Source organism: Carlito syrichta, unplaced genomic scaffold, assembly GCF_000164805.1.
Source record: "Carlito syrichta isolate Samal-C Ts95f unplaced genomic scaffold, Tarsius_syrichta-2.0.1 Scaffold301825, whole genome shotgun sequence".
Taxonomy (NCBI): Eukaryota; Metazoa; Chordata; class Mammalia; order Primates; family Tarsiidae; genus Carlito; species Carlito syrichta.
The window spans coordinates 420,123-446,119 of record NW_007245921.1 but is presented as its reverse complement, the minus strand read 5'-3'; the positions used below and the strand labels follow the sequence as shown (position 1 = coordinate 446,119).

Sequence of the window (25,997 nt, the reverse complement as noted above, 5' to 3'; positions counted from 1 at the left end):
AATATGTACCCTTTGCGAGTTGCCTTTTTACTTGCACCATAATTAGTGCTTTCCGTTTGTCATGCTTTTCCTTCGTTCATTGTAGTCTCATTTCCTTTTTGAATTAAACTTTTTTTCTCTCCTCTTCCCTCCCTTTTTTAGAAGTCATGTTTTCTATTTTATTCTATTTCTATTCAATAAATGGAATAGTTCATATTTTTATAAGATTAAATCACATATAGATGAGTGATAGTAATGACTATTCTCTTTGTGGAAGTCACCAAGGCCTAGAGATACCCATGTCTGTTATGTCATACTTCTGTAACTGTTTTCCTGATATGTTTAACAACCCTTGTGCTGTTTGTCTTCCAGGTTTATTCAGGAGATTGAGCATGTCCTGGGACTTGGTCCAGCCAAACAGTGTCCTCTCCGGGAGTTTCTCACCATGTACATCAAAAACATCTTCCTCAACCAGGTCTTGGCTGAGATCAACAAGGAGATTGAGGGAGTCACCAAGACGTCTGACCCTCTGAAGATTCTAGCCAACGCAGATACCATGAAGGTGCTGGGTGTGCAGCGGCCTCTCCTACAGGTAGCAACATATTCTGAACCCACTGTTTTTGTCAGCAATTTTATTGACTTGGCAAGAGTCATAAATTATAAAAAGAAGGAGAATTACCATCTGTTCCTATATTCATCAGGGACAAAACAAGAGAAATTACACGGGTGCTAGGGAAATTTCTGTCTAATATAATTGGGTAAGAAAAAAATGGCTGACTTTGGGTCTGGGAAATGGTGGGTCTCGTGAACATGCAGGCAGTCCCTCATGTGATGCCTGGGATCTTTGTTGTTGTTTTGTTTGTCTGTTTGTTTGAGTTGGAGTCACCCAGGCTGGAGTGCAGTGGCATGCTTGTGGCCACCACAGCCTTGAACTGCTGGACTCTGGTGATCCTTCTGCCTCAGCCTTCCAAGTAGCCAGAAGTCCAGGCACAAGCAACCATGCCCAGCTAATTTTTTAATTTATTGTAGAGATGAGGTCTTGCCAAGTTACCCGGGCTGGTGTCAAACCTTCACTTCGGCCTCCCAAAGTGCTGGGATTACAGGCTTGAGCTACTGCTCCCAGCCTGCCTGGGATCTTTGAAAGGAATTATGTCTCCATGGGTGAATCCGTCCCAGAGCGTGAAGGCACAGCAGGAAAGAAGATACCCTGCCTAGCCTCAGCAACCAGCAGGAAGCCCACTACATTCCTGTTAAACAACTCAGCTAATCTGAACCAGTAAACTGGCTTTTATTTGTTTCTGGGTTTTTTGTGTTGTTATTTTTTGTTTTAAGTCGTGGTCTCACTCTTTCACCCAGGCTGGAGTGCAGTGGCACAAACACAGCTCATGGCAGCCTTGACCTTCTGGGCTCAGGCGATCCTTCCACCTCTGCCTCACAAGTAGCTGGGACTAGAGGTGCATACCACTTTACCCAACTATTGTTTTGATTTTTTTGTAAGTCTTGCTATATTGCCTAAGCTGCTCTCAAACTCTTGAGCAATCCTTTTGCCTTGGCATCCCCAAAGTTACTGGGATTACAGGCATGAGCAACCACACACAACCTAAATTGGTTTTTAAAAGTCAGATTAACTAATTCAAGTGATGATCTTGTTAATATTGAAAATTTTACTTTATATAACAAAATGGTTTCTGAGCAACAGAAAAATTAAAATAATATTTCAGTAGATAATTTTTATTGATAAGTTTGAGGTATATATTTTATATATATTTTAGCTAATGACTTGGAGGTAAATATAAAACTAAATGTAAAATTAGACTGAGTTTAAGTTACTGAGATATGTTAAATATTGTCACACTGTAAATGAATCCTTATAAGTGTTTCTTCATTTGTAAGTGTATGGCAGGCACAGCAACACATTGTTCATAGGTTGTAGGATATGAGACTATTCAAAGGGCAGAGCCTTGGACTGTTCAGAGAGAAGCCACGTAAGTGAACGGGATTATACCTGTTCAGTTACCTGCCCTTCCCTGGCTTTCTCGATGTCTCTCTTGATGTTCCTTCTTTGTGCATTGGATTAACAGAAGTGCTAGACCTTTCCCAGGGAGGTATTTTGACTATGAGCAGACTCCTCTAGGATGTTGAGAAAATGGAGCAAATGCACCATACCTAGGCAGGTGTTCATCCGGATGGCCTGTGTCGGTGCCAGACACAGCTGGCAAGGGCCCTGCTGAGTGTGGGGTGTGAGAAGGGGGAAGGTGCAGGCATGGCTCGCCCTTCCTCTGGCTGTGTTGCTCTCTACTGACTCTTTGCATGTCTGGGACCTTCTCTCCAAGTGTCTTATCCAGCGTCCCCTCACGGAAGCCTTCCCTGACTATCCTGCTAAAGAAGCCCCCTTTCCTGGTTATCCTCTACTCGCCCCTCCTCCTTCACCTCTCCCATCCATTATCAATACCAAGGCCAAACCCTATGGACTGTGTCATGGAGGCTCCCTGGCCTGGTGGCTTCGGGTCAGGTCTGCCAATAGGAAGCACGAGCAGGAGATGGGCAGGTGAGAGGAGAGAGAAGTGGGTGGCTTCCTGTCCCCTCCTCTTCATTAGGGTCATGGTCCTGGCCATATGGCCATCCTCCGTCCCCAGAGGCCCTGCCAGGTGTCACTGCCTCATGGTGCAGCACCCACAGGCTCTGGCAATGCCATTTCTTCCCCTTGCCTCTTGATTTCAGCTTTCTCTGGGGCCTCAATGCCCTGTTGCTTCTCTGAGCCCACCCATACCCCATAAGGTACCTCTTCACTGATGATCCCGATGAACTCTTTTTTCAGGATCCCAATAGATCTTCCCAGTTAATTGATATTTTTGCATGTTGTTTTTTTCTTCTTAACACTTATCACAGCTATAATTATTAATTAATTTTGCTAATTTCTCTTTTGTCTTTTTCCAGTATAAAGTTCCAAAAACATATTATAGTTCCAGACAGCAGGAAGGTGCTCAGGAAGTCACTTGAATGAATGAATGCATGCTTGCATGTGTAGAAGGAAGGAAAGAAGGGAGGGAGAGAGGGAGCGAAGGAGGGAGGGAGAGGGGGGAGGGAAGATGAATGGATGGGTGGATGGATGGATGGATGGTTGGATAATTGGGTGGACAGATGGATGGAAGGGTGGAAGGGTGGATGGACAGAAGCGTTGATGTGTGGTGGGTGGGTGGATGGATGGATGGATGGATGGATGGATGGATGGATATATGGTTGGGTGGGTGGACAGATGGATGGGTGGGTGGATGAGCAGATGGATGGACAGATGGATGCATGGGTGGAAGGATGAATGGGTGGATGATGGAAGGATGGATGGATGGATGGGTGGATGGGTGGGTGGGATGGATATGGAGAATAAATTTTGAGAGCCACAAATACCTTTAGAGTCCGAATAGGAAGATGAGAAATAGGGTGAAAAATAGTTTATGCTTATGTTCTGTCTGACCATACCATTAGCCTCATTTCCCTCAGACAACCTTCCAGTGTTTATTTTTCTGAAGTGTCGTGCTATGTGCTATACAGGCCAGCTTTGCTATGCTTAGTGTACTGAATTTAAAAGAACAAAAACAAAAAGACAGCAGTGCAGTAAGGGTGAATCTGTGAACTAAGGATGCTGACTTACTAAATGTGGTAGTTTTCAGCTTAAGTAGCAGAGGCACATTACAACTTGTAATTCGTTGACTACAACCTGGGCCATGTCAGGACCACACACTGCAGCACACTGGGCAGTGTGTCCATGTGTCTGGCAGGTCCCTCCCAACCTTATCACCAACCTTTTGTCTTGTAAATCATTTACCCCATTCTGAGGTGGAGTAAGAACTCCAGCTTTACCTGGACCTTGTTGAGATACATTAATAATGGGTATAATAATATATAAGTGAGTAAATCTTGAGACTGAGGCTATTCAAGCTGTTCACCTGCAAATCTGTTTTCAGAGCTGAAATACCTGCTTCGTTGTTTAATTATTTATTGCCCTCTTTTTTCATAAAAGTTTTATTTTATGAAAATGCAAATTAATTAAAGCACATCAATAAATTTGTTTAATATTCTCAGAGTTGTAAGGTTTAAAAAAATAAATGAGGAGATGGTTATTTTTCTTTCCCATCTTGAGAAATTCTCTTGCTTTATGATTGTAAATTGTTGCTAGAGTTTAATTCTCTCTTTCTTTTTTTGTTTTCCTCCACATGCACAAGTTAATTTCATTCTTTCTTAAATGTGTTTCTATGTCTCCTTGATAATTTTAGGCCTGGCTACTTGTAAGTGGCTAATCTGAAGAAAAAGTAAGAATTCACAAACATTTTAGCTAGGATCCAACAAATGTTACCAAGGTTCTTGGAGGCATACGTGTGAGAGATATGTGTGCATTTGGCATTCAATTACAGGAAGTATAAGCATGTTCCCTGAAGTCATCTGCCTGCTAGATGACCGTCTGGTCCCAGAGCAGAGGTGAGGCTGTGCCTCCCCCAGCCAGGACCCATTTCGTGGGACATCAGCCCGGCCTGGTTCTCCTGGAAGGTGGAAGGACAGCTGTCATAGTGCTGCTTCCATCTGGTGATGATGGACAGATATAGTGCCTGGTAACCCTCAAAGGAAACCCTAGGATGCGTTGTCCTTGCCTTTCTGAAATGGTGTCTAGGCAGCACAGATGCTCGGGTTATGAGAGGATGTTTTTGTGGGTGCTCACAGGCATTCATGTCACGATTTTACTTTCTAGCCACAGATTCCACAGGAGGGAGGGAAGGGGGAGCAAGCAGGTGACACAATCATGCAGGTGCTGGGCCCATGATACATCGGAGGAGCCCCGGAGGGTGAGTGAAGGAGCAGTGACTGCAGTTGCAGTGACTGCAGCCTTCACTGCAAGTCGGACACTAGTTGGAGTGTGCCTGTGTGTTGACTTCCAGGTGCTGTGAGTGTGGCAACAGCTCTGTGAACATGGCATTCTTTCATGATGAGGAAGCTGAGGAGCAATGAACTCAAATACCTTGCCCCAGTCACATAGCTAGCAAGTGGTAGAACCATAACTGAAGCCCAGCAGTCAAACTCCAGAGCTGTACTCTGAGCCCCGTGCAAGGTAGAGTCTGGATTCTGCAATGAGATTTAGAGAATTTAAGAGCAGGTATCTAGAACTTTTTTTTTTAAGCAATGGACGTCGCCTGGTGAATGTAATAATATAATAATACATCAGACCTTATGTTTTGTATGTCTTTGTGGGTGTTAAAATTTCTTTTTTCTAGCAATTCATTTTTATGATGTTTGATAAAGGTGTCAGTCTGCAACAGACTGGTGGAAGACTGTGCTCACCTGTAGTTGGAGAGGTCCTGCTCTAATTCCCTCACTCCCTACCCACATGCCCCACGGAGAAGCTAAGCACAGATCCTCTCTTGCCTCCATGACCAATGCACTTGATAACAGGTAGAAGCCCTGGGTGTTGGTTGCAGATGGTTTTCTCCTAAATCCCCCACTCCTAACACAGCATCTGAATGGATGAGGGTATGAAAATGAAAGCCCTGACAATGGCTTACATGTGTGCGTGTTTCCGCCATGGTGTGGGAATCATGATCTGGAGTTGAGATTCTTGGTGGTGCTTAAATGAAGTCATCACAGTCCTCAGCTCTTTGCTCCTGGCATGAAGGCAGGTGTGGATGCTCCTCATGGGCCTGCCACCAGGGACCCTTTGTTTGCCATCACTTTTTCTGCAAATTGGCCTCCACTCATTGTGAGGTAAAGCATGCCGATTCAAACTAAAGATCTCCTAAAGGAAATGCTGATTTCCCCTGAGCAGATTCTGAACATGGAGTTTTAGAAAGCCAGCTGACGTGGCTACCCTCTCATGCCCTGGAGTCTCCTACAGTATACAGACTGTCTTCCCTCAGGCATTAGGGGACAGTGAACTGACTCACTTCAGATCTGCAGGTGCTCATTGGTATAGGGATGCCATTTAATTTCTCTTTTTTGGTCTCTCCTTCCTAAAGAAGAGTGAGGGACTCATGCTTGGGGTTTCCATCCCTTACCTATGCGACAGCTGAGTGGGCAGCTACCTGTGTGAACCATGGTGCCAGCAAAGATTCCTCCCTAACCCGTGGAATGTTCAGTAACCTTGCTGCACAGACGCTCTGTGGACAAGAGCGTCAGACCTTAGACGCAGAATCTGCACTGTGGCATCACCAGGCGACATGCACACGCGTGAGGATCTGAGACACATTGCCTTATTCCATCACAACAGAGTGGTCATGGACTGCTAGCGTCAGCATCACCTGGGAGCACTGAGAAATGCAGGTTCCCTAATCTTACTCCAGCCTGGGGATCTGTGTCCTTAATACTCACCAGAGCTTAATAAATGCTTCCTCTTGGCGAGACCTCATCTCTACAATAAATCAAAAAATTAGCCGGGTGTGGTAGCGCACGCCTATAGTTCCAGCTACTGGAAGGCTGAGGCGGAAGGATCACCGGAGCCCAGCAGGTCGAGGCTGTGGTGGCTGGGAGCGGCCACTGCACTCCAGTCTGGGTGACAGAGTGAGACTCCAACTCACAAAAAAAAGAAATGCTCCCTTAACACAACACCGGTACGCCCAGCCCAAGGTGAGGAAATGGCGTCTGCTGTTGCAGGGGCTTGGCCCTGTGTGAGCAACATTCATCACCTACAGAAGAGAACGCAGCTTTGACTCTTGCAGGCCTAGAAGTTGTGAAAACAATATTTGCAGTGGCAGCAGAAGCTGTTTCCTCGTCTGGCACATGGCCGACTTTGGCAGAGTTCCTTCCCAAAGCAGGAGGAGCCTCTGTTTTCGGGCTCCTGTGGGGCGATGTGAGTCAGGCAGCCTTCCTTCTCCCAGGCTCCCACATCTTGGAGGAGCAAACAGAAGCTGTGCTAGCAAAACCTTTAGGCCATCTTGAAACATGCAAAGCATATCTTCATGTTTCTCTTGCCCCAGCATTCATCAGAGTAGCTCTGGGAAGTGATGTGGTGAGCATCTGCCTGCAGACACCACCCAGTCGTCCTTTCCGCCAGCTGCTCTTGCCTCTTAGACCTGTGGGCTTAGAGTGGCAGTTCTTAGCAGTGCTTCCCAGTGCTACCCAGTGGAAGCTTCCTGAAAATGCTGTTGCCCAAACCCCATTTGTTGGTTAGGAGAGAGGCCTCTCTGGGCATTTGTGACCCCAACATGTCCCCAAAATCAGTGCCACTGGCTGGACCTTTCTACTCCAGAGTGTCAGTGCCTGCCCTGAGAGAGGGGGCATTAGAAATTATGGTTGAAGTGTCTTTCAGCAGTCAGGATACAGGTGGTCTGTTGGATACTTTGAACCAAACCTTGTCCGTGTCTGTGACTTGGAATCTGGCACAACTGGAATTATGTTCCAGCTGTTTCATTTAATAGCTTTGTGGCCATGACCCTATGGCTTCAGTCCTCTGTACCTGTTTCTTCGTCTGTGAAGCAGGGACAGAGAAATCTATGTCATGGAAGCACCCAGTGGATGAATGTAGTGATGAGGTGGGGCACCTCCTCTGCTTCTCCGCACTGACTGCTCTGACGTGTCCTCGCCTTCCCAGCCTGCCTCTGCCACTGGCTTGCAGCCTGCACCGACTCCTGCTCATCACAGGCTTGCTGTACACCCCTTCCTGATCCCTCACTCTGGTGCCCACCTGGCAGTGCCTCTCTTACTGTGACAGCAGGAGGTGATGTTGTCTCACCGCCCTTCTCCTTCTCCTGGAGGTCATCAGCTGGACACTTAGCAGCAGTGTGTGAATATAACACTAGAGCTAGGCATGCGTCTCCTAGGGCTGCCAGGGCACATGACTGCGACCTCAGCGGCTTCAGACAGCGGGCACATAGTCTCGCACAGGTATGGTGATGGAAGCTACACTCCCTCCAGAGGCCCTGGGAGAGCCTCCTTGCCTCCTCCAGCTTCTGTGGCTCTGGTGTTCCTGCCTCTGTCTTAGCCTGGCTTCTCCCAGGCCTCTCTTTGTTCTTTTTGGCTCATGTTCACCTTGTTGGATTTAGGGTTCATCCTGATCCAGTGTGGTCTCATCTCAGTCCCTGCCTTAACTCCATATGCAAAGATCCTATTTCCAAATTAGGTCACATCTGAAGTTCCAGGTAGAATTCTGGGGGGATACTATTCAGTTTACCATAGTTAGTAACCAGAAGCAAGTTGCACAAAACGCTCTGTATTCAGTTTGCTCTATTTTCCTTGAAGCCTCTCCAGCAGGAAGCTGTGTAGACGCATTTCTGTCAAGGCAATAGGCCCAGGATATGACAAAGGCCTAACATTCAGGATCTACAAAGGAACTCATATGTGCCAAAAGGATAAAAACAATCTTATTTAAAAATGGGCAAAAGATATGAATGGACACTTCTCAAAAGAAAACATATGAGAAGCCAACAGATATATGAACAAGTGCTCAGCCTCACTAGTCAACAAAGAAATGCAAATTAAACCACACTGAGATACCACCTAACTCCAGTCAGGATGACCATCACCAATAACTCAAAAAAACAACCTATGCTGAAGAGGATACAGGGAAAAGGGAACACTTCTGCACTGTTGGTTGGAGTGTAAGCTAGTACAGTCTCTGTGGAAAACAATGTGACGATTCCTAAAAGATCTAAAAATTGACCTTCCATACAACCCAAAGGAATTCAAATCACTCTATAATAAAGATAGCTGCACATGTATGCTTATTGTAGCATTATTCACAATAACAAAAGCATGGAACCAACCATGCTGCCCATCAAAAGTGGACTGGATAAAGAAAATGTGGTACATTTACACGATGGAATATTATGCAGCCATAAAGAAAACCAAAATTATGAACCTTGCAGCAACCTAGATGAAATTAGAGTCTATAATTCTCAATGATTTATCACAGAAACAAAGATCTGAGCACCACATGTACTCATTCATAAGTGGACCCTGAACATTTATCATAATACAATAAGAAAGAGATTTGCAGTAGTGGGACACTGCCAGGGAAGAGGAGAAACAATATCAATAAGGGTACCCACACTTTACCTGTATGATGACCATGTATGTACCTAACCCCACATTTGTACCCCACATTTTTAAAATAAAATAATTATTAAAAACAATAAACCCAGGATGGTTGAAATTCTAGGTGTCCACAAGTTCCATAGTGCAGGATTTTGATAGGCTGAGTGATTGCTGGAGCTCCGGCTAGCCCTTATTGAAGGTTGCTGGATACAAGTGCTTACTGTATATGCCCAAGCCTAATCTCTCGCCAGCCAAGCCAAGGCACTTCCAGCAGCTTCTGGCTTCCCAAGGAAGCGTGGCCAGCAGCAATGGCATATTGTCTTTGTCATGTCAATGCTGCCTCAGAGCAACATGCGCACCACAGCCAATTGTTGTGAGTCCTTTCTCTGCTCCAGAAGAGATTCAACTTTTATTAGTCTAAGTAGATTAGCCCCATTTAAGATCTGCTGGCAGTTATCATGGAAATCGTTAAGTTGAAAAGAGAGCTGATCAATTGATTTTTGTTTCCCCTGCAAGCTCCAAGAGATGGTGCTGATGGTCTCACTGTGCTAAAATAAGTCCGAGACCCAAGATGCCGGGGGGCCTCAGCTGATTCTTTAGTGTTTATCTGTACCCAAAGAAACACTAACTCACTACTCATAGTTTTTATTTTATTTGAATTTTATCCTTACTATTTTATTTATTCACTAACAGTATTGTTTTGCCTCTTCATGTCAAAAAGGGGCTTCAAATAACCAACCACTTGTGGCCACTGTAGAGTTTATCCAGGAAGGTAGAGTAGAGATGCCTTATTCTTGGCTTTGTTTATTGTCATTGTGGGTTTCAGCGTTCTCCTGGTCACTTCCAAGATAACAAAGCACATTCCATCTTTCATAACTAACACTGATCTTGGGGTTCTTAACGTTCATCCGTGTTTTCAGATCCTTAAATCAAGTTGTCTTACTTTTGTATTCTTAATTTTATTGCTGGTTTAATGCATTTTAGTTTTTGTAGAATTTTTGTTGTGATTGTTTGCCATGTTTGAAAGTAGTCACTGCTAAGTTTCATCATGGTGTGATGGAAATAGCATTTTAAACATGGTCTGGCTCCATAATTATCAGCATGGAAGCCTCAGCTGAGTCCCAGCCACACACCTTCCCTGGCTCCCTGCTCCTTGCTATACAATGAGCGTGACCCTTGCTCAGACACCTCGGGGGACTGGGGCAAGAAGTGCAATGGGGTCACGCACTCAGCAGGACTTTGTGCAGTACTCTCCATACTGAGGCATTTCATGGCAATCATTATCATTAGTCCACATGCCCGCATGGTAGCTCCATTCAGAAGCATCCATCGGCATGAGAGGGAATGGTGCTAAGAAAACATCTCTAAAATAAACATGTGTTCTGTAAGCAAAATGCTTCACTAATCTTTACCAACAGTTTGTATACATGATTAGATAACCATTATAAGAACCTAACAATATTTTTTTCCAACAGTTTATCATGAAGATGTTTTAAAGTTACATTAAAGCCAGAACCCACATACCACCCAGATTCCACAGTTAACAATTTTCTGTGTTTGTTTTAGAGCATAACCGAACTGTGTCGTTTTAATTCCTCTTCAGCCATCACATAAATGAATTCCCTAAACACTTTACCATGGTGCTGTTCATGATTTTAGCATCTATTCATGGTGATTTTAATATCTTCCTTAGAAAATCTGATCATAAAGATACATTAAGTGAGAGAGAAGTTGCTTTAAAAGTGTTCATTTTCTAATAGTACTTATCCAAACATTTCCTTCAAATAGTGTCATGGAAGAAGAAATTGACCAGCTCGTGCTTGTGAGTCATCTGTAAGTAGTGCCTTCATTGGCATAATATTACAAAGGAACTTGTCCTCTTAACTGTTGATGAAGAAGGCTGTGAAGTGAGCCCTGAGATGATTTTCATATATGGACAGGACAGGCCCATTATGTGTTCATGTTGAATTTTCATAAATACCTTTAATTTATTTCTTATCTTTGAATGGAAGAGAAACAGATCTCATCTGTCTGGCTGGTTTTCTCAGAGAAGTTCCTGGTTAACTAAACTTCTGTAAGTAGCTTTTTGCAAAACAAAGAGAGAAAAGAGTTTATTTAACTATATTTAAGCTAGCTTTGATATGGGATAGCCAGCAAGACTTTTGGAATAATACCAGAGGGGCTGAAAATAAACGTGATTTTTTTTTTTTTTTTTTGTCTGCAAAAAAATCTGCAAGCAATCTTATACATTTTATGAAGATCCTTAATGATTGCAGAATTTTTGTTTTTCAAATAAATGTTTTCTTCAACAATTCCTCATCGTCTCATAATGTATTTGGAATAGATTTTAATTTAGACACAACTTTTAAAGAATTTGTCTACTACATGTGGGTTATAAGGTTGGTTTACAAAATAGCAAACTGGAAGTGTCTGTGCACATGGGTAGAGAAGTCGTGGGGGACTGCCAAATGAGGAAATAATTGCAGTTAGTGATTGACCAGCTTTTCTTGGTGCTGAGAAACTTGTCTGAGCACGAGGCTGTTTCAGAATGACATCAATACAGGGAGGAGCCCTGGGTTTTAAACGCGGATTCCAAGTTTGCTCTCTGTCATGAGTAAAGGTAGGCCCACTAATGCCGTCTTTGTCGTCACCTAGACCGTTCCATGGAACGGGACTGCCTTGGGGTGCACATCTCGAGATGCTGCTTGATGCTCCCCATTTCAACCTTGCTTCAGCTACTCCTTGGTGGATGAACAGGAGAGACAGGAATGACTATGATGGATTTGCTGACAGGGACCGGAACATGTTAGCACACTGTCACTCAGGTCCTCAGAGAGCTGCCTTGGCCTGAAGTATATTTGACTTTACTCGCTAACAAAGGCATCTTCAGATTTACTTCTTATCCTTAAATGTTAGAGAAAAGAAAGAGCATCCCACTAAAAGATGCCAGGAAGAGAGAAAAGGCTAGCACAGCAGCCCAGGCAATGGCTGTTATCATTCCTGGCAGCAGAGAATTGCTGATGAGGCAGGATCACCGGGAGGAGCCAGATGACTGCAGACAAGAACTGCTGCACTTGGGGAATCTCCAGGGTTCTTATCCTGTCATTTCACCCTGTCTGGATGTCGCAGCTCTGGCTTAGAGATGTTCTAGTGAGAAAATAAAGAGAGAGAAACAAGACTGTCTCAACTTGAAAGTTTAATGGCCCTTTAAGATTAACTGTTCAAATAAAACAGCTGTTTTTCTTCATGCTTTTAAGGATCCTATTCCCCTGAAAAATGTGCATGTACTTAATCTTAGCACAGCCACTTGAAGATGGCTGGTGCCGATCTGATACATCTCCTGGAACAAGAGTGACTAAACAGTGGAGTCGTGTATGCTGTTGAAATCCTAATGAAACTGAATGGTTGATATTCATGTATTAAACTCCTGCCTTGAGCTATCACCAGACAAGGTGACACAGGGATACAGAATAAATTTAAAGTAAGAGCCCCTCTTCTCAGGAATGTAGTAGGGATCAGTTAAACAGGGAACCAGAATTTCTAACATTTACAAATGTGAGAATAGTTGAGGACAGTTTATAATTGGGCACCAAATGGGATGGCCCAGAAGATTTTTACTGTAAGAGTTGAGGAGAGAGACCCTAGGCAAGAAGTGGGGTCTGGAGCATTGCAGGATGTGTAGAAATGGAGAAGGCAAAAGAGAAAGTGCCCAAACAAGGGACACAGCACAAGAAAGACACAAGGTAAAGCTGACTGTCATGCGCTCGTGAGACCGTGAGAGCAGTCCTGACGAGTGGGGGATGGATGACCAGCAAGAAATAAGGCCAAATGGAACCCAGAACTCAGTGTGCAGGTCTCAGACTTTGAGCAGGAAGGATGCAGAATGGCAACAGGGCTTAGGGAAGGGCTGCTTTCAGGTGGGGGCCTTTTTAAGGAAGAGTGGATTTGGGCAGTTCACAGGCAGGATTCTGAGGGCATAGAGCCTGGGCTCCCTGGGGCTGACTGAGGCAAGGTCCAGGAGTCCAGCTCTGCAGGGAGCTGGAGAGTTTCCTGTGGTTTCCTGCAGGCCAGAGCTTCGGTCCTCACGGCTGCTGAGGTTCCACCAAGCTTAGTGCTGGAAGTCAGGCCTTGGGCTGATTACCGAAGCTGACCCAGGCACCCCACAGCTTGCCTTTCTGGCAACTGTACTCATAAATCTCCATTAGATCCTCCTTCCTGACCCTCAGAGGCCATGACTACATGGACTTGTCATCACCTGTGTGCCTAGGAGCAGCCATTGGGCTGCAGCCCATTCATGTTGGTTTAAAGATTAAGCTGTGCATTTCTTATGTATCACCTTTTTAGACACACAGGAGCTCTGTCAGTTAAAGTCCTGCTTTGGGAAAAAGGCAACACGCAGCTGGCTCATTAACAGGTTATCTGTGTCATTATGTCCTTTTTGGATTGTGCATATTGGAAATAGAGTCTTTTGAGGAGAAAAAAAATCCATCTAGGCTTCCAGTCCCCTTTCTCTTTCTTCCTCATTTTTATCTGCGTTTTCCCCCTCTATAGTTACAGCTATTCCTATGATGGATGGTCATATCTGTGGAGTCCAGAATGCCCTGAGTATTCACTTGCAAATAGCTACAAAGTCAAATACAGATAACTGCACTTCAGCAGAGCTCTTCCTCCCGCTCCTCCTCACACACACTGCTTCTCGTTGCCCCATTTCAACTGCAGGAACTTAATTGGTTCTTCCTTTTTATACCACAAAGCACCTCATAATGTGTTGTCCCTTGGTCATTTCAAGGTCAAGGCTGCCTATCAGGCGCTTGCAGAAGTGCTCCCATGACCTTGCTTGCTGTGTTTGCATGACTTCCAAGTCGACCAGAATGAGCAGCCTTCCTGAGCAAGAGAGGGCTGGACTGTCCACTAGTTTCTTGACTCTTGAACCAGAATATGCTTTTCTTCCAGCCTTTCAAAGTTTTGCTTCAGAACCAAAAGGCACAGAGTAGGAACTCATTTGTTTAACAAATAAAAGGAAATTACCAACAGCTATGTTAAAGTGTGGCTTCTGGCTTACATGGCTGAGGACAGGGTATATTATATAAAAGCTAGCCTATGTGGTTTGCCAAGGAAAATAGCATTTAATACTTATGTTTGGTTTTTTTAAGTAAACTTTTTATTTCAGAAAAGTTTTAGATTCACAGAAATTGCAAAGGTAGTACAGGGAGTTCCCACACATCCCACATGTGTTTCCCTGCTGTATTATTATAACTGTATCAGTATGGTATATTTGCAATAATTAATGAACCAGTATTGACACATTATTATTAACTGAAGATCCATACTTGATTCATATCGCCTTGGTTTTTGCCTAATGCCTTTTTCTGATGCAGGATCCCAGCTAGGATTCCACGGGACACTTACTTGCTGTATCTCTGTCAGCTGTCCTAGATGGAATGGTTTCCTAATTTTCCCTTTGAGGAGGCCCTGATGGGTTGAGGAGTAGGGCTAGGTGTGCCCTAGACGCCCTGCAAATGGGTCTGCCTGATGTTTTTCCCATGATGTCGCTGGGTTCTGTGTTTAGGGAGGAGTCTCAGTGTGAAGGTGCATTTCCGTGACGTCATGTCAAAGGTGCCTGCTGTCAACATGACTCACACTATACTTGCCTGAGGCAGTGTTTGTCAGGTTTCTTCACTCTGAAGTTACTTTGTTCCCCTTTCCATAGCATATTCCTGGGAAGGAAGCCACACCACACAGCCCCACACTGAAGGGGTGGCGAATCAGGTTCTTCCTCAAGGAGGAGTGTCTGCATGAGCTATTTGACATGTTCCTGCATGGGAGATTTGTCTTCCCTCCTCCATCTTTGTGTTTTCGTAATCATGTATGTCAGTGTGGACCCGGGCTCTTGTTGTATGCTCTGGTTTGCAATCCACCCCACTTCATTTTGTCTGCTGCAGTGCCAGCACCGGCCATCAGGGCGCCTTTGGTTGCCCCTTCCCCACCGCCATGTCCCATGTTCTCATCTCTGTGATTTTAAACATTTCCTCACTTCCTGGCACTGCCACATGCTCCAGGCTCATCCTGTGTATTTCCTTCCCGCCTCTTGAGTATCCTTATTTCTAGACCCTCTCACCAACATTGAAAGGACTTATGTGTGTATACTAGCCCTTGTGTACATCCAAGCCTATACCATTTTCTGTATGTAAGCATTTGTTTCCATTAAGCTAAAAATGAGTTCATACTCATTGAGGGATGTCTCCACCTCTTTCCCACTACTGTGTGGAACATTCTAGTCTCCTCTTGCTGAGATGTGACCCACCTCTCCCACAGTGAGAAGCCCAACTCCTGCCACCTGCCGCTCATTTACTTAGCTGCACACATGGATTCTAGTATACACGTCTAGCAGTGTGAGAATTGTTCGATGTGGTGTCCATGTCCACAGGTTCGTGGACCACAGGGTCAGAATTGTGAGCCCACACTCTGTAGGCACATGTGGGCACAGCTTCATCAACTATGTCCTGTGCTGGGATCTCTTCTTCTGCCTTTGGTCTTACAGACTTTGCTCATTTCCAAGTGACTTAGTCAGCACTTTCTCCCCACTCCCTGCACAGAGGTTATTTTATACATTTGTAATGCAGTTCAATGGTTTTGCCATATTTGGCACTCTCTCCTGGGATCCCACGACACCCTAAATGATTTTTTAAAATGTGTATGTGTTAATGTTTACTGTTTGTGCTTTAAAGTTCTGTGAGTTTTTTGTTTTTTTTTTTTAAGTAAGAAAGCAGGATTTATTGAGAGGACAGAGAAGCTCCCACAGCGGGAGGGTACCCGAAGGGGTTGCCGCCATGAGTTTTGACAAATGTAAAATGTCCTGGATCTACCATTATAGAAACCATAAGGAACGGCCTTGACTCGGGAAGAATTCCCTGTGCTTCCCCTCTGTAGTTCACTCCCTTTCCCCCAGAACCTAGCACTCAATGCCCTTGTTCCGTCTCCATAGTTTTGCCTTTTCCAGAATTCGTATCACTGGGATCATGCAGCATGTGGCTTTTTCAGACTGGCTTGTTAGCAGTATGCATAGGATTCATTCATGGATGTTCAGGACTCAATAACTTGTTTCTTTGTATCACTGAATACTAGCTCATCATGTGAATGTGCCACACAGGGTTTTTTGTTTGTTTTTAATGCATTCACCTATTAAAGGACATCTTGATTGCTTCCTCTTAGAATGATTATGGATGAAGATGCTGTGAACATTTACTTGCAGATTTTTGTGTGGACATAAGCTTTCAAGTCAGTTGGACGTTGTTTTTAGCTGTGTATCGAGTTCTAGGAAGCAAGAGGGCTGTGGTGGTTGGGGACAGATTTACAAATAAACAGGCACATCACATTGGTAGGTGCTTTAATAAAAGTATGGCCATAAGTAGTGGGAAACTGCCAGGGGAGGGAGGGGTAGGATTGGTAGTAGTGGGAAGCTGCCAGGGGCGGGAAGGGCATACCTCATCAACAAGGGTACCTGCATAATGAACATTTGTATACCTAATCCTGATTGTACCCCACATCTTTAAAATAAAACTTTTTTTAAAAGTATGGCCATGGGCTGGGCTCGGTCACTCAGCCTGTAATCCCAGCACTTTGGGAGGCCAAGGCAAGTGAATTGCCTGAGCCCATGGGTTTGAGACCCACCCGGGCAACCTCGTCTCTACAATAAATCAAAAATTAGCCAGGCATGGTAGCACATGCCTGTAGTTCTGGCTACTTGGAAGGCTGAGACAGAAGGATCGCCTGAGTCCAGCTAGTCGAGGCTGTGGTGGCCGGGAGTGTGTCACTGCACTCTAGTCTGGGCAACAAAGACTCCAACTCAAAAAAAAAAAAAAAGTATAACCATAGTCGATAAACTGTTAAATTTATGCTAAGAAAAAGGCAAAAATAAAAATACCTAAGTTACTCTTACGATTTGCTATGAAAAAGACAATATTTAGCATTTCTTCCTAGGAAAAACATTCTCTACACACACACACACACACCCAAACCAACCTAACTTGGAAAAACATTCTCTACACACACACACACACACACACACACACACACACACACACACACACACACACACACACACCCAAACCAACCTAACTTTCTGAAGGCATGCTGCTGCAGTTCTAGCAAAGCCCAGGAGTCGGTGTCACAGACGTCTTCCGTCTGAAAAAAGAGTCCTAGGAGTTCACTGGCAACAGACTCCTGCAGAGCATAAACCAATGGTTTTTCTTCTTCCAATTCAAATACGTAATAGGAGAGAAATTTTATGTAAAGGTGAACAAATTCTTGCCCAAGAGAACTTAAAAAAAAAAAAAAAAAAGGCCTGTGGATATTTGGGTATTAGGAGACCTGGAATTAATTAACAAGACAACAAAGCAAATAGCATAATGCTTTTCACCAAGTAATTCAGAGCAACAAGTACATTTACTCAGGGATTTGGGGCTCCTCCTCCAGGTATTTCTTATAAAAGGAGCTGAACCTAGAGGAGCTCACCAAGTGGGAAATGAAATCTTGCTTTGTTAAGAGCTAAGCTTGCCTCTTTCTTTTTATTTATTTAGTTAGTTAGTTGCAGTCTTACTCTGTCACCCAGACTTGAGTGCAATGGTGGCACGTTCACAGCTACCACAACCTGGACCTGTTGGGCTCAGGCGATCCTTCTACCTCAGCCTTCCAAGTAGATAGAACTACAGACATGCACCACCACAACCGGCTAATTTTTTGATTTATTGTAGAGATGAGGCCTTTCCATGTTGCCAGAAATGGAGAAAATGCCAGGCTGGTCTCAGGCAATCCTCTCGCCTCCGCTTTTGTGCTAAGCTTCTGGCAGAAGATGGCTTTGACCAGGCCACCTTTCAGAGGACCCTTGCTTCCTGTGTGCACACACCATTGAATGTTAGCAGACTGGTTCAGCAGGGCCAATCAGAGCCTGGCTTGATATATTGGTTGTTAGTGGAGAAGGTGGGATATGGAGAGCAGAGAAGTGTGTTTACTGCCTGGAAAATGAAACCATGCACCCACCTTTGAGTGTCCAGGGGCCCGACATCTTAGAAGAATACAACACGAGCTAAATACTTGATTAGACAAGCAAGCCTTCCTCCTGAAGAGGAATTAATGAAGGGTGGCAGTGTGGGCAGAGGGACCAAGATGTAAGTGCAGGAAGAATGTCCTCCAGCAGCCAGCATGAAGAAACTCGCAAGCAATAAGTGACCAGAAGCTTTGTGATGTGTGGAGCATAAATAAGAGAAAAATTAAAGGTTTCTCTTAGAGTTAAAAACAAACAAACAAAAAAATCAGAGATAAGTTGTCATTTATAATGTCATAGTTTAGTTGGCGAATGTTTTTAATTAGTCCCTGGGTAAGTGTATTTTTTAAAGTGTTACTATAGTTCATATATTTGTCAAAAATACTTTAGCTAAATATTTATGTGATTAGTTATATATTTATAATGTCTCCTTTTTTATGGAGTAGTTTTATGGGAATCCTTGTAAATAACTGAATTGAATGCAGTTTCTGCGCTTTCTCATCTAGCTTTCTTTAAGGAAGACCAAGCTCACTGGCTCAAGAAGCTGTTCACTAGACTAACCAGCTGTAGCTCTTGTACCCGAGTAGAAATCATCACTTGCTTTGGCACTAGCTTAGTGAATGCAAATTCAAGTAATAGCAAAATTCTTAGGCTGATTTGAATTTTGTTTCCTTATTTCTTTCAGGTCCTAGACATATATGCATAGACTTGTTTGCTTTTATCATGGAAGATAACACAGCCAGCCAGCAGGCAATGTTGTAACCAAACTCATGTACATGGGACGATGATTCTGAGTCATCAGTTGTGACTAGATAAAAAAAGTCTACTGTCTGCTTATGTATGTCTCAGCTATATTATGAATTTTCCTAACTAGCATTGGTATGCTGTAGCATGTGAAACTAGACTTCAGTAGTATCTCAAGTCAAGAATGCACCTTAGATGGTAATCTAGTCTCACCACTAAAGTCAAGTTCAGCACATAGGGACCTTGTCTAAAGTGACTATCTGGTAAATGGCAGGTCCAATAGTAAGTCCTAATTCGCTTCCTGTTCTGCTTGTGTTATTTAAAACCTGTTACTTTCATGTACTGAGTGATCTATTTATATGGGATTTTAACAGTACCAACACTTACACAGTGAGAGAAATATTTTGTTCTACTGAACTTCCGGAAAATTACAGTCTTCAGGCACCTCCCACACGGGTGTCTCTGCCTCTCATTCTACTCTTTCTCTAAAGGCAGAGCACGTTTCACTCCAAAACCAAATAACGAGCATCTCTCTCCTAATTTATGGTTTTCAAAATTTTAGTGTGGTTTTTTTCCCCCCTTGGTGTCCAGAATGCTGTCTGAAAAGTCACAATGATTTAAATAATTGATGGCTACTTTATGAAACTGTCAGCCTGGATCCATCCTCCTGCCTCCCCCAGCCGCCAGTCCTGAGCAGCTAACCCTTTTATGTGATGTGCTTTCTTCCCTTTTCTGGTTTCATTTAGATAATTATATTATTCACCCTGGAATATAATTGCTGTTATACTGTGGGAGCTGTGGGGGTGGAGTGGGGGAGCTGCCTGCTGCTGGCTTCTGCAGGTTGCAAAATGTCTGTTATACTCCAGCCTCTAATTTCTTTGCCATCCCACCTTTTAAAGACTTAATTATACCTGTGTAAAGGCATAATTTGAAATATGACTTCTGATTCTTTTGGAAGATAAAAGAGAGATTAATCCATTGTTAACCATGAATGTGCATGGAACAGTGGAGAAAACCTTGGATGGGAGGCAGGGATCTATATTCAGATGCACAGTTTCTGAATGCCCACTGTGTGCCAGGGACATACCAAGAATTAGGAAGTGCAAAGATTCAAAAGAAAAGAACTGTCCTCCAGAGCGCCTATTCTAGCGACCCCACCAACGTGTGGCGCGACTCTCGGCAGTGCACTCCATCTCTGTGGGCCTCCATTTCCTCATCTCCAAGCCGTGGCTATTGCTTCCTCGCTGTAATATTTGGTGAGGTTCAAAGAAAAGACCATGAGTGGCAGCCCATTGCTTCCTTGTCAGATTAAATTGGAAAGGGGGGGTGGCGCCAGGGTATAAATTTCCTGTGACAGAAGTCAGTTTGTCATCTCTGAAATCAAAGTGTTCCCTCTGAAAACTTGAAACCAAGAACTCCTTTCTCTTGAATATATTTCCTACCTGCTAAGTCCACATGCCCAAAGCAGGTTGTCTGGGGCATAAGGTAGCAATCTCTGAGGAGCTCAAAGTTGTTGTCAAAGGAGCAATAACTTTCTCTCTCAGATAATTGCCTGACATCTTTTTGCCAGCTCAGGCAGCTGGTTTTCCAGTGAGAACACAGATTCTCATGTGGTTTTCCTGAGTCTACACCTCACTATCTGCTGGTCAGAGGGGAAGCTCAGTGGGGTTTGTGCATCTCTCCCTATTTTTCTTTTTGGAAGTGTCTAATTTGGGTATGATAAAACTTTCCAAATCAAAACTCGGAAAGTTTTAAAATCTTCAATATAAACACAACAACAGAGCAGGCTTTGTAGCTCTAAGAGAATATGCTGTTCATTTCTGTCAGATCCTCATAGTGTTGGATAAAGTAAACCCCAAACGACAGCATGTAGCCTGTTACAAAAGCAACACAAATGACACGTGATAAAACAGAGATTCAGAGTGGATTTTATAACATGTCTATTTTCAGGAGCAAATCTTAACCCATTTGCCTTATTGGAAAAACAGTGTTCCTGCTACTGAGGGAAAATGAAGTATTTAAAAAGGAAACAGAGAGACAACCAAATGAACATGGCTGAAATCAGCAAATACGTTTCCTATTTCCTTGTTTTTGAACTAGGGAGAGTGATATGGGGCCTAAGACCCCCTTTCAGCGGTAATGGTTCTTTTATGAAAAAAAAAAAAAAAAAAACCCCGCCACCTGGGCTAAAGTTGTTTGTACTTGCCCTATACTTTCAAAGGGGATAAGTTTGATGCTAGAAATCTCTCCCTTTCAAATCTAATATTTCTGCTTTCCCTAATTTGCAATCTACCTCCTTTTTTCTCTTCATCTTTATGAAAATCTTTGCAAATAGCCCTCTTCTCTGTTGTTCAGTAATATTATGAGTCTGGTAATAACCTCACCCCCTTTTGGCGATTTTATTTCTCTTGAGGACCACATTCTTTACACCAGTGCTTCTGCTTGCTTAATGGTCTTGTTTGTCACCTTTTAAAATGCACATTCTTGCAAGGCTCAGTGGCTCAGCCTGTAATCCCGTGCCTTTGGGAGGCTGAGGTGAGTGGATTGCCTGAGCCCGCGGCTTCGAGACCCGCCTGGGCAACTTGACGAGACCTTATCTCTACAATAAATCAAAAATCAGCCGGGCATGGTAGCACGCGCCTGTAATTCCGGCCACTAAGAAGGCTGAGGCGGAAGGATCGCCGGAGCCCAGCAGGTCGAGGCTGCGGTGGCCGGGAGTGGCCACTGCACTCCAGTCTGGGTGACAGAGTGAGACTCCAACTCAAAAAAATAAATAAATAAATAAAATAAAAATAAAATGCACATTCTCAGGCAGGCTCGGTGGCTCAGCCTGAAATCTCAGCACTTTGGGAGGCTGAGGTGAGTGGATTGCCCGAGCCCATGGATTCAAGACCAGTTCAAGCAACTTGGCGAGACCTCGTCTCTACAGTAAAATAAAAATAGCTGGGCGTGGTAGTGTGCGTCTGTAGTTCTGGCTTCTCGGGAGGCTGAAGCGGAAGGATCGCCAGAGCCCAGCAGGTCGACGCTGGGGTGGCCGTGAGCATGCGTGCCACTGCACTCCAGTCTGGGCAAAGGAGTAAGCCTCCAACTCAAAATAAATAAAATAAAATAGAATAGACTAAAATACACATTCTGATCCAGCCAACCTGGTTGAGTCTTGTCATTCTGCATCTTGAACAAGCACTCAGGCAGTGCTGTGGCGGCAGGTCTAGAACTATGAACCCTACTTTGTGGCAGCAAGGAAGTAAGCCAGGTGTCAGCTAATTTTTTCTGTGAAGAGCCAGATAGTACTTATTTTCTGCTCTGTGAGTTCTGTAGTCTCTGTTTGAATGGCCGTGCTGTCGTAATACAAAAGCAACCATGGGCAATATGTAAATGAATGAACATGGCTATATTTCAACAAAACTTTATCTACACAAAAAGTACGACAGCTGGATTTGACTTGCAGGCTGTGGTTTGCCAGCCCCTGTTTTAGACAGTGTTTGAAATGATTTTTTGTTGTTGCTGTTATTTTTTACTTAAAGATTTTCGTCTAAATGTGTACCTGGGTTTGTTTTATAATGTTAGGCATGTATATAGAATGGGTAGAGGTTAATTTATGTTCTAGGTATCAAGTCAATTAACAAGCCATCTTTTCCCTCTAGAGGGCTTAGAATAAGGTGAGAGGAGGCATGATGGCTCATCCTCATGATGGCATAATAGTGCCAGCATTTTGAAAAATCACTTCTTCCCTGGCAAGCAGCGACTTACAGTTATATGTTGTTACGGGCATGCCATGCTCTGACTCCGACTTTTCCTGCATGTGTGGGATTCTTTACCATGTCCCTCGCCAGATCATCTGGCACTGATCCTATTTGGGTAATGAGATAGTTTGTTGTGCCTGCAATGAAGAAAATGATTTTAAATGTTTTTTAATAAGTTAACAGGAGCAAGTCTTGAAATTACCGTAATGAGATAATGACAGTGTAGCATATTGCTTTGAAGATTGTGCTCTGGTGAAAAATATATGCTGTTAATAAATTCATTTTCACTGTATTTCCCTTGGCTAGGTTACTTAGCACTTGTCAGTTTGTCTACCAGTGAAAGGGATGAGAAATTCCTCTGGGGTGTCTTATAAGAGTACTTAATCTCATTCACGAGGGCTCACCCCTTATGGCTTTATCACCTCACAGAGGTCTCACCTCCCCATGCCATCACCTTGGGGTTTAGAATTTCAGCATATGAATTTAGGAGGTGGTGCAAACATTCATTTCATTGTCGATGTGAAGGGTTGTAGGCGGTAGAGTTACATGCTACTGATGGGTGAGGTGGAAAGCCAGGGTCCACCACGATGCCCAGCTGTTTTAATTGTTGCCCAGAGAGGTGTCATTTGCTGATAGAGGGAATGACGTGTTTGCAGCAAGTAAGGCCTTTCTGCTTGCATCCTTCTCCATTTTGGCCTATCCTTATACACACAAAGGGGGTTTTTCCTGCTTGCTTTTTCAAGTAGGTATAAGTTACTACCATCTCTACCACAGTCCTTCTAAGAAAACTACTCAGCTGCTGTCTTTAAGTCACTGCTGTCTTTAAGTCCGTCTTTAAGTTCAGCTGCCGTCTTTAAGTCCACCTCAAGCTACTGATGTTTTCCTTTACATTGTAACCCAACCCACCTAGCTTCTCTGGTTCTTCACCACGGCCATACATTCCAGTCTCACCAGCTCGATGGTGCAACACTCACCACTCACGCTCCTTCCTGGCCACGGCTTCTGCCTTGCCCCTGGTGGAGAACAGCATCACTGTATCATTTTCTTCAGGCTCAGCTCGGTTTTTTAAGACCAGACTTAAGATCTCCTTCAGCAGCCCATTTGCAACTATAAGGAGGGTCATTTTAGGCTCTCTCTGAAATAACTGCCTGAAACATGGGTCTACATTAAAACAGCACTAGACTTTCTATCTTGTAATAAACTTTGTTCTATCAAATATGGATTTTGTCTAATTTCAAAGGACATTTGATTCACTCAAGGCTGAAAATCCAAACTTATATCTCGAAATTGAAATTTGTATGTGTAAATAGCCTCTACATCTTGGGAACTCTGGGTTTTGTTTTGTGTGCATTTTCTCTTTGTATGAAACAGAAATACTACTAGAAATAAACGATTCCCTACTTAGAGGGAGATGCAGAGGCCCACTGTCACTGGACAGGCCCGTGCTTCATGCTGTCTCTAGGGCAAGGGCTGCAGCTGCATGATCCATGCGCATCCTGATGCCTGGTTTGTCATGCTACAAAAGGCCCACTGGAACATTCCACTCGGTTAAGATGTACTGAGCACCCAGACTGGTCCAGCCAGCAAGACAGATCCCCAGATCAGGAACACACACACATACACGCACACACGCACACATACATGCACATACACAGCTCTGACCATTTTACTGCACTGCCCCATATCTGGTTCTCTCCGAAGTTCAAGAGTTCTTCCTGTGGCTTGGCGAGCTTTGTCCCTGACAGAAGCATCTCACACATGCCGGCTCTCCAGCCTGCGACTCCTGCCACATCCCAGCCACACCATCTCCCTCTCAGCCTGAATGCCCCATCTTTCCTGATATCCATTGGCTTAAACCAAACTCCACACCTCACGCGTGTTGTGGGTAAAGGAAGCCTCACTCACTCGCGCAGGTCACAAGTCATTTTATCATTGTGCGGTGAGCACAAGTCCCAGTGCCCTGACTCTTTGCCAATGATGCACCCTCCTTTTTTGGGGAAATTAAGTGTCTCCGGTTAACTGGCTAAAGCTTTCAACCTTATAGAATTTGAAAGAACAACCCAGGAGTTTGCTCCCTATACTAAAGCAACAAACTGCCATGAGTTCTAAAATAATTGACTTTTAATCCTCATGCCTCCCTCTCCCCTCATAGGAACTTTTTTATTTATGGTGAAAAAAAGTTAAGCATCACACTCATTTTGTATTCTGAAGTTGGTCTTCAGTCAAGCAAAGAAATAGGGGATAATGTGAAAGGAAATTTGAGAAAAGACCATGAAAGAAGTGAGCTGACCTTGGAGTTTCATAAAATCCATTTCCAGCCCTGGCAGCTTTTTGCTTCATTACCTTAGGCTTTTATGGAAGCCTTTAAGTCTTTAGTTCAATTTTTCTACTCAGTTCTTTTTCTTCAGTTTCTTATAAACCTAAAAAATGCTAACAATGTAAAGCTTAAGCCAATTTGCAGCTAATCCAGTCCCTGTAACCATAGCCTTTCTCCACTGCAACTGAGATGGGTGTTGGTGACTTGTGTCCATGGCAGTGCTCTGGGTGAGAGAGTCCCTTTCCATTACCCCATAGATATGGATTGTCCCACTGTGTGTGGGCTGAAAGAGTCCATACTTCTGTTCCTGGGAATTTAGAACCATTCAACTAAGATGATATGGTACAGCGCATGGGTCAGCAAACTTTCTCTTCGTGGGCTATATAGTCTCTGTAATAACTACTCACCTCTGCCTTTCTAGCGGGAAGGTAAACCATAGACAGAATAAAAATAAAGACATATGACTGTTTTCCAGCAAACTTTATTTACAAAATAGGTGGTAGGCCAGATTTGGATGACAGGGCAGTTTTCTGACCTCTTTGGGATAGTGGCAAGATTGCTGAATTTTGAGCTAGGATTTCACATGGGGGTTGAGACCCATGTCATCACAATGTGAACTTAAACGGGCCTTATCACTTTTATATGTATTAGTAAAATTCATGGTACTAGCATGTGTTGTACCTTCCTTAGTTAACTGGGATCTTTTTTCCTCTAATTTCTAAGCGTTCTGTAGGCTTTAGACTTTTTAAATTGACACATTGTAATTGTATGTATTGATATCTAGATGCATGTATATTTTGTATAATGATCAAATTCAATCAGGGTAGTTAGCATACCCATCACATTATGCATTTATAAAATCTTTGCGGTTAGAATGTTCCAAAGCTTCTCTTCTGGCTGTTCTGAAACATGTAATACCTTACTGTTAGCCATAGTCACCCTACTGTGCAACAGACTAAATGGGACAATTTAGATGAATAAGTCTCGTTCACTATGAAAAACTATGTAAACATAGCTTTTTTTTCCTAATATGTATTCTTAGCAGCGGCAAGAACAGTTTTTCCAGAGGAATAGAGGATTAGGATTCACTTCTGATCCCCCACAAGTAGGCCATAACATCTTGGAACTTGGGGAACCTACACTGGAAATCCACTGCCTC

General features: G+C 43.7%; 1 protein-coding gene across 1 annotated transcript in view; it reads left to right on the top strand.

The window, feature by feature from the left end:
- Positions 1–355: 355 nt before the first annotated feature.
- LOC103257640 (exocyst complex component 4) overlaps positions 356–25,997 on the top strand; it is a 230,683-nt gene continuing 205,041 nt past the window's right edge. Inside the window, exon 1 of the mRNA XM_008055332.2 lies at positions 356–571. Within this exon, the coding sequence (XP_008053523.2) occupies positions 425–571 (147 nt within the window). The 5' untranslated portion in view covers positions 356–424. The remainder of the gene's footprint in view (positions 572–25,997) is intronic.